Below are 13,644 nucleotides of genomic sequence, written 5' to 3' on the forward strand. Positions count from 1 at the left end.
CGTAGGCTATAACGCGGTCGTGTCCGTGTTGGCGTTGCGCTAAGACGGCGCCGATCCCATAACCACTGGCATCGGTTCGGACCTCTGTTGGTGCGGACGGGTCAAAGTGGGCCAAGATCGGTGGATTAGTCAGAATCGTGATAAGGCGTGAAAATACGGCAGCCTGAGCGGAACCCCACGTAAAAGGCACGTCTTTCTTCATAAGTTCTGTGAGTGGTCTAGCGATTGCTGCGAAATCTTTCACAAACCATCTGAAATAAGAGCAGAGCCCCACAAAACTCCGGACGTCTTTGACAGACTGAGGTACAGGGAAAGCCGTTACTGCTCGAACCTTCTCCGGGTCGGGTTGTACTCCGGAAGCATCGACGAGATGGCCGAGCACTGTAATCTGTCGGCGCCCGAAGTGGCACTTCGATGAGTTTAATTGGAGCCCAGCCTTGCGGAAGACGTCAAGGATGGCTGCAACGCGCTCAAGGTGCGTCTCAAATGTAGGAGAAAACACAAGGACGTCGTCGAGGTAACAAAGGCAAGTTGACCATTTGAAACCTTGAAGCAGAGAGTCCATCATCCGTTCGAACGTGGCGGGGGCATTGCATAAACCGAACGGCATAACCTTAAATTGGTAGAGGCCATCTGGAGTGATGAAAGCGGTCTTTTCTTGATCTTGCTCATCGACGGAAATCTGCCAATAACCAGATCGAAGGTCAATGGACGAAAAGTATTTGGCACCGTGAAGACAATCAAGAGCGTCGTCAATTCGTGGTAAAGGGTAAACGTCCTTCTTAGTGATTCGGTTTAGGTGGCGGTAATCAACGCAGAAACGCCACGTGCCATCTTTCTTTTTGACGAGCACGACCGGCGACGCCCAAGACTCGACGATGGCTCAACAATGCCTTTGGCGAGCATCTTGTTTACTTCCTGCTGAATAACTTGCCGCTCTGCCGTGGACACACGATACGGTCGGCGGTGAATGGGAACAGCATCACCAGTGTTTATCCGATGCTGAACAAGGGACGTCTGACCAAGTGGGCGATTTTCAGTGTCAAATATGTCGCGGTAGGACAACAAAAGGCGATATAGGGCGGCTGCTTGGTCAGGGGCGAGGTCCGGAGCGACCATGGGACGTAATGGGCCGTCGAGGTTCAAGGCATCCTGTGGGTAATCAGGAGGATCGGGAGACGCGTCGGCTGCAAAAGCAGTGACGTGGTCGTCTGTCACAGACCGGAGCGTGGCCACCACTATGCCTTCAGGTAACACTTGCTTCGTCAAGCCAAAATTGATGACGGGGAGACACATCCGATTAGCGGCAAGGGTAACGACGGAGTGTGGCACAGAGACGTCGCGCGCCAGGAGGACGTCACGAATAGGTGCAACGACATAGTCGCCATCAGGCACGGGTGCCGTTGAGGCCAATTCGACGAAGGTTAGGGCTTTTGGAGGTAACCGAACAAACGCTGTAGTGCAGAGGGTGTTCGGTGGTTCGGGGCGAACGTCGGAAACAAGAGGAAGCTCGAGGCACAGCGTACCGGTGGAACAGTCGATGAGGGCAGAATGCGTCGTCAGAAAGTCGAGCCCGAAGATGAGGTCGTGAGGGCAACTGGTCAGCACGGTGAACAGGACTGGAACGTGGCGGCCAGCAATTCCTACGCGCGCAGTGCACATACCACTGACGGCAACAGTGGCGCCATTGGCGACGCGTACGGCCCGAGTGATGGCAGGCGTAAGAACTTTTTTGAGGCGACGACAAAGATTAGCGCTCATTATGGACACTTGGGCTCCAGTATCAACCAATGCCTTGAATGGAACACCATCCACGTCTACGTCAATTAGGTTCGCGTTCGTGAGGAGCGTCAGCGGAGGATTTGTACAGGACGGACGGGATGCAGCACTACCTCCAAGAGCTGCATGGCCTAGTTTTCCGTCCGGCGGTTTGGCGAGGAAAAGCGGCGAGGTTGGGGTGACGGGGAGCGACGGCGTTGAGGCGACGGCGATCGCCCGGAGGAGCGGCTGTCAGGCGCATCAGAAGTAGAGTACGGACGGCGAGGTGAGTAACGGCGAGCGTCGGCGTATGGGCGAGGAGCAGGGAATGAGCTCCAGTACGGCGGCATCCAGGTGCTGCGGCAGTGGCGGGATACGTGACCAACTCGGTGGCAGCGGAAGCAGATCGGTTTGTCGTCGGGGGTACGCCATTCAGCAGGATTGCGTAGTCGGGGAGCGAAATACTGGTCGTGGAAGGATGGGGCCATGGGAATGGATGCCGAATCAGGTCGGGAGACAGAGCAGGCGGTAGGGATGCCAAGGTTGGCAATTTCTTGCCGCACAACTGCTTGTATGACGGAAATAGTAGGGGCCGCTGGGTCAAAGGTACCGTCGAGGGGTCGTGGATGAAGGGGGGCCGGACTCGCCGCTTCAATCTCACGGCGAACGATACGAGTGACGTTCTCTTGAAAAGGTCGTGCGGCAGGAAGAGCGGAGCAAGAGGACGTGGCAGGGGTGTTTGGGAGCCGGGAAAACTGTGGGACGACGCGGCGGCTTTTGGCTACCTCGAAGCGGCGGCATTCTTTGACGATGGCGTCGACAGTAGAGACGTCGTTATAGACGAGCAAGTTGAAGGCGTCGTCCGCGATGCCTTTTAGGATATGGCCCACCTTGTCAACCTCAGTCATGTGCTCGTCGGCTTTCCGGCAAAGCGCGAGCACTTCCTGTATATAGGCGACATACGATTCTGTCGACGACTGGACACGGGTAGCAAGCTCCTTTCGCGCAGCCTGTTGGCGACCTGACGGGTTGCCAAAGAGGTCGCGAAGCCTCTCTTTGAAAGTGTCCCAGCTGGATATCTCAACCTCATTGGTGCGAAACCAGACAAGCGGTGTGCCGTCCAGATAATATATCACATTGGCAAGCATGATGGTAGGGTCCCAGTGGTGGCTTCGGCTAACACGCTCATACATGCTGAGCCAGTCGTCGACGTCAACGCCATTTTGGGCGGAGAATGTCCCAAGATCACGGAGACTAGGAACCGTAACGTACGTTGTGGTAGGCGCCGCAGATGTAGGTGGCGACGGGATGTTTCCATCGGAAGCCATGGCGGAGAAGACGACGGTGCGGCCGCTTCGGAGCTCCGTGGCGAGGACGGGGAACGTTCCACCTCCACCACGATGTTACGCGAAGAACGAGTCAGTAAGACGGACAACTATTTACAGGATGTATTTACAACAGCGGTTGCAGCGCTGACCGGTTAGGTTCACAGCGCGAGCCCAGCTCGTTCTTCCTCTTCTTTTCTCGAGTGATGGCGCCCGCGCGCCTCGGTCAAACAATCAAATACCACACGCGTGTAGCAATATGTTACGATGATCGACTATATACAGGTTGTCCAATACGCGGATGTGCGCTTTAGACATTTACTACACGTCAGATGTCACGGGACTGATGTGTCCGCGATCACGTCCGTCGTGTGAATCCAGCTTTATCAGCATCGCCGAAGAGGGGGGAACCGAGCAGCTGGCCGAAGATACGTTGTTGACGAGTGGCGCGTCCTTGGACTGTTATTGCTAAGATTTGAGCGTTGTTGCATATAAATTACGGCGAAGGCTTTAGGTGTCGTATGTTGTCGTGCCCTTGGCGAAACACTGCCGTGACGAAAAATCGCCGACGCCGCAAAAATGCTCGGATTCACGTCACATTTCTGAGGGAGGTTCCTGTAAAGAAAGTAAATCCGTGGCTTTGAGAAGAAGAAAATTTGGTACATTTCGGTCTGGGCGGGAATCGAGCCCGTGCCTGTGGGATGCGAGACGAGCACCTCCCCTGAAGCCACGGCTGCTCAACGGTTCTGGCTTACTAAAGGTATGCCTAGTACGTGCGTGATTGCACACCTCACGTCGCAGCCATTTCGCTGACTAAAGGTGTGGCTATATATAGTGCGTGTACTAACATGCTGCACTTTGGGTGCTACGTTAAGTGTTCATACGTGGCGTTCAGGAGGTCGCCTTAGTGCCACACGTGTACTTCCCATTGCGGCTCGTTATGTCTTGCAAGAAGTATAACCCCGATCGCTCCCTCCGAAGCTTTCCGGAGGTGAATACCCCCTCTAAAGTGTCATTACCAGAGTTTGTTACCCACATCATTTGAGGTTTCTTTTGAGTTGCCTCTACCTTTGAACTTAAAATGTTATTGTGGCTAAAAGCTTACTGTTGCACGTCAGCGCCATTGTTGGCGCGGACCTGCACGGCTTTTGATTCATACCCCCGGAAAAATGAAAGTTTTCCACCTATGCATATATCTGTATATTTTGGTTAAAATCTAAAAGTATTGAGGAATTTCTAGGAGTCGCGAAAAAGACAATTGGGAGTGCTTTCAAAATTTGCAAATGATGGCAGTGAGAAAATAGCAAGAGTTAGCTGTTTGAAACTTTCTACAATGACTGGGTGGCAATTATGCAACATTTGGCAGGCGTTTCTACTGAGCGAGGCTGCGTGCCATATAGGGTGCGTCTGTGGAGGAGCCCGGAATGGAGGTGGAGCGACCAAATGACTAGGGATGCGAAATTTCCCGTAAATTTCGAGAGGGGGGGAAAGAAACCGTTTTTTCCTTGTTAACACGAAAGTGTTTATGCCGGGGTCCACCATTAACTTCATGTAAGGAATGTGACGTAGGCGCGCAAGAGTAAAATATGCTATCTTGACATAAAGCCCCTTAAAAAAAAACTGAAGTAGCGCAAGTGCTCCCCTTCGCCTCGGCCTCCTCTCCTAGCAGCTGCAGCAGCGCCTCTGTGCATGGTGTCCACAAGGAAACTACGGACGCGAGAGCCATGTCCACGACCTGGCTCGACTGGCGCGCACTCGCTGTTGCGGGAACTGCGTTTTCGGCGCCCATCGTCAGCGCTGAGTAGACATTCAACATGGCGCTTGCTCGACCGTCTAAAAACATTGTGCGTCACGTTTGAAAACCTACGATTTCTCAGCACAGCCGAGCTTACCCAGATATCCATTGGGCTTTAATCTTGACAGGGGTGGCGTCGCCATCTAGGAGTGGTGAAGCGAAGTACTGCATCATGGCACTAACGAGCGTCGACAGTGAGCGCTTCGGTAGTCTCAGAGCAGCGGGGGCTCCAACGCGGTGTGGCCTGGAGTAAGTGGTGTAGGCCTCGTGCTACTCATCTCATCTTTGAAATTTCAGTAAATAATTGCTCAGTGGTCATTGCGGACACTGAACTAAAAACGTAACTTTTCAATTATTTTTTTATTTACATCTTTCTCCATCCAAAAACTGCCTAGTTAGAATGCAAAATCTTTAAAAAATTTATTTCAGGAATGCACTTATGAAATTTATTCATTTCAGTTCAGTAAAAACCCCGCGTTGTAAGGAAGATGTGAAAGCACTTGCGTCGTTCCTGAAGGAATCTTCATTTTTTAAATGTTCCTTCACCAAAGAAATTTGTTTCATTTATGTTTTTATAAATTCCATATTATTCATCTTTTTTGTTCTAACTTTCACATGGAACAAGTAGAAACATATTTAAATAGTTGTGCAAATTTTGAATTGTTTGTAGCCAGTGGAAGTTAAGATATTCGCCAAAAACGTGAAAGTTGTATGACCGGGTACCATCCCCCCTTAATGTAGCTGGAAACTCTAGAGGGGCACTTATTGAGCAGATTATCTCGGAAAGAGAGAGATATATATGGAATAAATTTTTATTTAGAATTAAGACAGGCCTTGTTGAGCAAAGGGGTTCAGCGTGTCTTTGACTCTTGGCAAATTGCGCTAGAATTTGTACGCCATGCAGACTCTGCGCACCTATATTAAAAGTTACAGCAGAAGATACTGTACCCGACGAAGCCGATGTTGTGCACATTGCACAGTTGTTTTTAAGAATTATGGCGGTGTCGGCTGTGAGAGTCCGCTGTGGCCGCAGTAAATGAGTTCAGAGCCAGATTAATTACCAAGAGCACTTCGTATTTACGTACATTTCATAAAGCAACAGGTGACACTTCGAGAGCAGAATTGTATGCTAAAGGTTGTTGGCGAAATTTCTTCCTAACAGCATACTGATGTTCAACGAAGTTGTCCATCGTAGGGCAAAATGTCCTGCGTCAGGCACGAATATCCGATCTCTTTCGTATTCCTACAACAGTGCCATCGATCCTCAGGGTGCCAAGGCTTGATCTGATCTGCAAAGGAACCTGCAAACAACAGAACATGTTTAATATAAAGTTTTCACTGATGTTTTATTGTTGTCGTAAAAGTTGCACGTTTCCTCTACTCTTGCAGCCGGTTCGAACAAAAAGCCGAAGTAACAATATTAATTGAAATCTGCGCAGCTTTGAGCAGTTACCCGTAATAGCAAACAGCTGGTAGGTTTGGTTTGGCTTCCTTCTATAGACGCATGCGCGCAATAAAGAATTGGCCAAAAGTCTTATGGAATAAGAAAAAAAATACGTTTAGTTATGACTAGAACGCTGACAGTAATCGCTTAACCTCTTTCACCTCGTCAATGTAGCTTGAAACTTCCCCGCGCGGTACGGCGAACGCTTTGGTGGATTTCCTTATTTACCTTCAGTAAACGCAAGCAGGCTGGGGTAGTTTGAGGAACCGGACAGAATGCAAACGGGATAAGCGCCGAGTGCGTCAAAGACAACTTGTAAACGAAACAGCATGAAAAGCACCATGCCCTTTCTCTATACCGTTTTATTTGCTTCATCAATATACAGCCTGACGCTGTCGGCGCTTATTAGCTAACCGTGCGTTAATTTGGTACCGAAACAAGCAATCCTCACCTTTGTCTCTTCCGTGGGCACAAAGCGAACCTTGTGCACAGAATGTAGGAGGCAGAGCTTGATTGACTGCAAAGCCAAGCGCATGCCGATGCAGTTCCTCGGTCCGGCCCCAAAAGGAAGGTACGTGTAAGGTCGGATAGATTCTACATTCTCATCGTTAAACCTGTAAGCAAGAAACAAGCCACGGTTAGGCGTTCAGTACAAATGAGTGTTCCAATGAAAATTGTACGAACGTGTCCACCAATTTCCCATCGAAGGCGTGATTCGCATTGTTTGATGCAACGTGTTAACAGTGAAAGTCAATGCCCTAGCTGAGCCCACGTGTATCCGCAGCCTCAAGTTCTAGCGAGAACAATAATGGTACTAAGATCTCATCCAGACAGTGAAATTAAGATCATACTAAGTCATTAACGTGCTACAACGACTGTTTGCTGGCCTCGATACGGCTGCTCAAAATAAAGGCTATTATGAAAGATATGGTAACACTCGTGGCGTGTATAAAAAAAAAGAAACATTCCATTGTTCATCCCCACGGGAATAAGGGAAACTTGCGTGCACCGTGTCTGAATAACATCGCATCATATTCTCTTTTACCACCACTACCATTTCCAGATAAATTATGCTCGTTTTACGTTTAATGAATTCATATTGGCATTCTTGCCAATAAACTCTCAGTTCTCGAAGCTTATCCTTTCAAAAAGTCCGAACCTGGTAGAGCTTCAGTTCCCAATGTGATCAGCTTTTTATATGTATTTCTCGCACTGCCACAGCGTATTACCTATCTGGACTGAATTGTTCGGGTTCTGGAAACACCTCCGGGTCGTGGTGCATGGCGTAGATTGGCACGACCACGGGAGACCCTTTGGGAAGCTTGATCCCTGTATCGCCTAAGACGTAGTCTTTGGCAGCGCACCGCTGAGTTCTGAAACGAATTAAGATATTGGTTTTCAGTCACAAAACTGTATCGTTAGACGCGCGATCGCAAACTAAAAATGGCCGAATGACGTCCTTTGGCTACTGCCAGCATCACCTTGGCACGGCGGGGAGCATCCGCAGCGTTTCTGACACGACACATTGCAGGTACTTCAACTTGGAAATGACGTCAATGCTTGGTTCGGGACCCTGTGCGAAAAATTACAGAATGACGTGTGATCTCAATCTATATAGCTTGCCCCCACAATTGCTAGGGAAAGAAACTTCAAGGCCCGGGAAAAAATGTTGTGAACAGAAAGCTGCCTTTCATACTGAGCCGTCAAGGAAACTAGATAGCTACTTGACACCCTTAAATCGTCAACGTGGTTTGAGGGTATGATTGAGCAACGCGATTTGGCGATAGGGTCGTCAAACAACGTTGTTCACGCGACTTCTGTAATATTAGATTTGTGACAGGTTAATGTCAGTTGTTGCTCGTCCTGCCAATGATGAAACTTACATGGGTCTCGAAACATTCGTCGGCTTCTTTCCTGAGCCGTTCCTGTACCTCGGGGTTCAGCGCCAGGTAGTAGGCGGCACCGGCCAGAGTTGAGGAGGTTGTGTCTTGTCCGGCAAGGAAAAACACCAAGCATTGCGCCAAGGCTTCATCTTCGGTGAGAGCTGCATATGAAAACACTGGCATGATATACGCTGCAACATGTGCGGTACTCAGTGCATGGTGTATGACAGCGACTGATGTACTACGTCACACTGGTACATGGTGAAAAATGGCTGTTAACTGAAAAATCACCGTTAATAACGGAGTATATATATATATCACAGACTACGCGTAATGTCACAGTCTATATCAAGGTCGCAAGTACTAAGCGTACGGCTGTCAGTTATCAATGTATTTAAATACGTTTACCTCGTCTGGCTCCCAGTTACTCCGGCATTCAGCACATGTTCGATTTATACTACATTGACTATACGGAGCAAACCATTCTTTTATTCTGTTTTGGAGTATTTATTGAGGGACACGAATGAAAAATCCTTATAGTTAAAGGAACCCACAACAGTTAGTCCACTAAAAAGTCTGTGCGCGTGTGTATGAGTAAGAACAGGCATGTATTCTTATAATCAATGCTATAAAAAGTAGTCTGCTGTTGCGCATGGTGTACCGAGTGTAGCACCAGCTAATAACGTGAAAAAGATATGCAAATTACTTGTATCCATTAACTCGCACTTGCTGGCGGATACGATATATTTTTATTATACTGAAGCGTTATCAATTATAGCGAAATAATTTAACGCACCGAACTTGTGGCCATACCGTTCGACAACGACTTCGCTTCCGACTTCGTTTCGGATCCCATATCAAACAGCTTGCTCTCTGCGTCGGTTGAACTTGCTGCTGCTGTTGTGAAGCGACCTTCTTTGGCTTCTATCATGAGTTGCAGAAAGTCTTCTATGCGCTACAACAGAGATGTGTAAGAGAAGTTTAATGCACGCATTTCAAAACTTTAACTGGAACGCCGAAACTTTTAGATACGTAAGACGATTGCCTTCTTACGCTGAGGCTTGTTCATTTTAATAAAATATTTGCTGACTACAAACCACCGCAGCACTGTCACCTCAGGAGTCCTGATGCAAACTAAACTGTATTTTTTGGTCCCTTTCATTGGGAGAGATAGGCCTAATGGCTAAAATATACCCCTTAGAAAACCTTACATATTTCGTTGCAGCTCATCATTCTACGCACTAAATTTCAATTGTTTACAAAATGTTTGCGGACACTTGACGTGCAGTCTGCTACCTATGCTTCTTACAATCTGCCAGCCCGCGGTTGGTGGCAGTGTGCATGAACAGAGTCTGTGTTCGTGCGCGATATATACAATAACGATATACAACTCACCTGATTCTTTTCCTTTCTTTCATTCATTATTCGCTGAAACAACTCCCTGAAGTAAGTGTAGCGCACGCCAGTCTTCACAGTAATCTTGAGAGCCTTTAGCAGACCTGGCAACAGCACTAGAATAACGTTTTTTGAGCTGTCATACAAGGTATAGGTGGTAAAATTAATCACATTATGTAAGCACGTATAAACATGGTTTTCCTACTACGATAAGACAGGATGAGAGAAGTCAACTGAGAGCAGCGAAGCTAACTACTGAGACGCTTCCGACAAGCTGTGCTGCACTGGAAGAACGAAATTGCATAGAGGAATGCAAATAATAAAGAGACAAATAGATAGTGACGGGAACGTTGTTAATGTTGTGTGAAGGGTCCTTACTTGATAGCAGCTGTGTAGGAGTGAAATACATTGTGAATGCCTTCTGAGAGGCCTGCACAAACTGATGAGTCGTGTCAGCTTGCGAATCGAGCTTGGTTCCGAAGGCGCATCGAGCGATAACATCAACTGCGTAATGTCCGTAGAATCTGCGCAAGATGTAATGAAATGGTCAAACATAATATTAACCTGAAATTAGCAGCGTGGATTTTTAAATATGAAACAATAAAACATCATGTGCTACATCAACACGTTGTATTCCGATGGCTGAGGTTAAATTTTTCAGTGTTAAGTTTTTCCCGATTTTTTTTAATTCTCGCTTTTGTAGCTCTTCAGTGTGTTTTGCGGTTTACGCCAGCCGTAATTTGTGGTTCGTAGAAAGAAACTATAATCATCAGCAATGAAGAAAGAAATACACTTTTTTGCCGAGGTGGGATTCAAACCCGCGTACCCACGGTCCCAAGGCGTGCGTCGTAACCACCAGACTATACAGCCACGCTTGCAGAACATGCATTTATGCGAACCATATGGTTGCGTTCGAGCGTCGTCGTTTTCGTCCACAGCTGGTGCGCTCGCACGCGCTCCTGCCAATGCTCTGCGAGGTGAAGATGATTTGCGCGCTATGCTGGGGAGAGAGATAAAGAAAATGAGAGCGAGAGAGAGAAAGGCGAATTCACTGAGCGGGTCTGCTGGAACGCGTTTTGTCGGCATTGCAACGCGGTGGAACGCGGTGTCGGCATTGGAACGTGGTGTCGGTGTGGCAAGCTGCGCTATGCAACACGCAGTGATGGCCGTAAGTCTGAGAGAGAGAGAGACGCATTCAGGGAACGGGTCTACTGGAACGCGTTGTCGGCAGTGCAACGCGGTTTAACTTGGTGTCGGCATTTCGGCCAGCTTCGCTGTGTCGAGCTTTGCGTGGCCTAGTGCAAGCTTTCGCCTTTTTTTAAACTAGGTGACATGCCTGAAAGGAATTCGTATGGTACGTCTCTATGAATGTGCTCTGTATTTAAGTAAATACTACGCATATGAAGTGTACTGAGGTTTAGCAGCATGTTGCAACGTGCGAAAAAAAATGAGAGAGACAGATAGAAACATCATGCATCTGCAGTTGCTCTATGTAGTAAATTTCCACAGTGAAGGACATGTGGCTGAAATTTTGCGGTCATAAAAAAAGAACAAACCCCAAACACGGCCTGTAATCACAAGAAACTTCTTACACTAACACTGTTCGCAATAGCAGATGCGAGCGAATCGTTATCTCAAGACATATAGGAAAACGACTGGCTACTGGCAAGCAGCACTTGGTAACAAAAAGTTTTGCGAATTTGACCCCAGATTTCAACTTTGTAGATTTTTTAAAGCGACTAGGTTTATTTGGCTCTTTCGCCCGTTTTAGTGGTCGGTGGCAAGGGGTTTGACTTTCAATGCCTATGAAAAGGGCTCATGCTTTCGAGCGAGATGTAGGGCATGTTCGTTACCTAACGTCTACGGTAAGTATATCAGTTTATGAAACCTTCAATGAGAACGTAGTTCTCGCAGTCTTATGAGTTCTATATATGGTATTTGCATCGATAAAATAAATAAATAGTCAAATTTCATTATGTACGCAGGGTTGTTGCGGAGGGTATGAAAATGGGCAGTTGGCAACAATACGGATGTATAGAACTTTGCTTCGTTGTAGACATGCCTTCGCAGCATCGACAGCGCCTAAGAACGTTGGTCAGAGCTATGCTTGGAAGCGAATAGCCGGGCCTACCAGCACGTGCTGTCGCGCGAGAGCTTTGGGCTGTCTGAAGGTTAAGATGCTGTGGTGGAATGCTCGAGAAGGACAGCCCTCCTCTTCTACCACCACCCTCTCCCATGTGGCGGCTGCAGAAGAGGGCTCCGGCACCGCTGCAGATGTACTGGTTAACCGATCTGTACTCTACCAAATTACGCAATGAAACAACAAACGCTACCTACATGTGCTCTCTGAAAGAAATATACGCCTTCAAGCGCATTATTTCTTTAATAAAACGAGTTCTGAACGAATAAGTTAACGCTGCTAGAGAGCGTTCAGTTGTTCGCGTGCATTGACAATCGTCATCGATGGTTTCTGCACATTTTAATGCGAAGCATTCTTTGCGAACTTCAGGCACTTTCCATCTGTCCGTCCGTCCGTCCGTCCGTCCATCCATCCATCCATCCATCCATCCATCCATCCATCCTCCGAAGCCGATGGTGCTGGCGGTACTGGAGGTGCCGTAAGAAGATTATGTCGGCTGCGGGACACCAGATGGTGGTTGCCTCCGCACGAACAGCGATTCAAAAAGCATCACGCTCACAAAGAAGCTTGTGGAAAAACGCAGCCTCGTCGAGAATTGCGTCAACTCGGACATAACGTTTGTCATAGGTTTACTTGAGCAGCTCGAGGATGCCGCACTATACTGAGGTACTACTTTGCGCAGAGGAAGTGCGAACGAGGTCACAATGATCGAGCAATTAGGCAAGCACACGTTCTTTCTGACTCTCATAGCATGTCCGAACACCCCAATGAGCGCCTGCTTGAAGTCATCGGGAGAGTCAAAAGAGCCAGTCGAGGCGCGCCGCGCCAGGATCGATGCCATAGCCAGCTACCTGCAAAATGCTTCTATCCCATCTATACGTGGGATCTGCATGATTTTTTTTCACGCCTGAATTCTGGACTTTGACAAATGTAACGTTGATCGATAAATAGGCGCGTGCAAACCGATTTGTTCATGCATATGTCATAGGTAGTCCATCAGAAAAAGTTTCTTTTATTGCTATAGCAATTATATGGGCACGTCAAAGCGGTTTTCTGCCGTCGGCGTCGCCGTCACCGTCGCCATCGCCGTGAGGTTCCATATGACGTCAACGGCGATGAAATGGTCGCCGCGCTGCGGACGCTGTATGTGCGAGTGAAAGGGCGTGAGGAACGCGCGCTTTCACGGGGAGCGAATGCACGTCGGAGAGCAAACGCGCGTTCTGCGCCCTGCTCCCTGAAGGGCTGCAGAATTAAGCGTATCTTTCCTCCTTTGCAATTACCATATATAGAGAGTAAACGCGACTTCTTCCGTCGCCCAAAAGGCCGTGGGGGGACGTGAGGGAGGGAGGGGAGGCGACGTTTAGCTGTGGCACCAAATGTGTATTTATAAATGAAAACCTCCGAGCCGCCCCCAGAGGCCCTGGCAACAGTGACCAACGCCGCGCGCGTTCGGTGCGAACGCGGGCAAAACGCCTACGGCGTCGACAACAGTTCTGCGCGTTGCTGGTGCTGCTGCATGTCCAAGTTTATACAGCTGATAAAACTACTATCCTTACTCCGTATAGCTCTATACTAATTTGCTATCGCAATTGATGCTTCGCCTTTCGGGTGAAACTGCAACAATTTTTTAAATCAAGGTTTATATGAAATAAATTTTCAGGTGCCGAGACATGGACATGGTGGACACAGGTCGAAAAGAGATATACAGAGCGATATTGTTGTGCCTCTTCTGCAATACTTGCGTCCTTATTGTCCCTTGCGCTTCATTCTCTTTAGTGCTGTACAATCTTCAAGTATGGAGCACTAAGTGTTCCAGTTGTATGCGTTAAAATACTTAGACCTATTAACTTAGTAAACATCGAAGTGTATATTCATAAAAAAGAGAGATAGTGTAGTGCAAGCAG

The 13,644-nt window shown here is 48.1% G+C and overlaps 1 protein-coding gene across 1 annotated transcript in view; it reads right to left on the bottom strand.

The window, feature by feature from the left end:
* Window positions 1–13,644, bottom strand: part of LOC119456758 (uncharacterized) — a 119,194-nt gene that overhangs the window by 62,525 nt on the left and 43,025 nt on the right. Inside the window, exons 19-26 of the mRNA XM_049669066.1 lie at window positions 9,979–10,124; window positions 9,601–9,716; window positions 9,019–9,160; window positions 8,206–8,366; window positions 7,804–7,895; window positions 7,552–7,695; window positions 6,774–6,936; window positions 6,126–6,179 (exon numbers count right to left, since the gene is read on the bottom strand). Of these exons, the coding sequence (XP_049525023.1) occupies window positions 6,126–6,179; window positions 6,774–6,936; window positions 7,552–7,695; window positions 7,804–7,895; window positions 8,206–8,366; window positions 9,019–9,160; window positions 9,601–9,716; window positions 9,979–10,124 (1,018 nt within the window). The remainder of the gene's footprint in view (window positions 1–6,125; window positions 6,180–6,773; window positions 6,937–7,551; window positions 7,696–7,803; window positions 7,896–8,205; window positions 8,367–9,018; window positions 9,161–9,600; window positions 9,717–9,978; window positions 10,125–13,644) is intronic.

The sequence above is a fragment of the Dermacentor silvarum genome, chromosome 6 (assembly GCF_013339745.2).
Source record: "Dermacentor silvarum isolate Dsil-2018 chromosome 6, BIME_Dsil_1.4, whole genome shotgun sequence".
NCBI classification, from domain to species: domain Eukaryota; kingdom Metazoa; phylum Arthropoda; class Arachnida; order Ixodida; family Ixodidae; genus Dermacentor; species Dermacentor silvarum.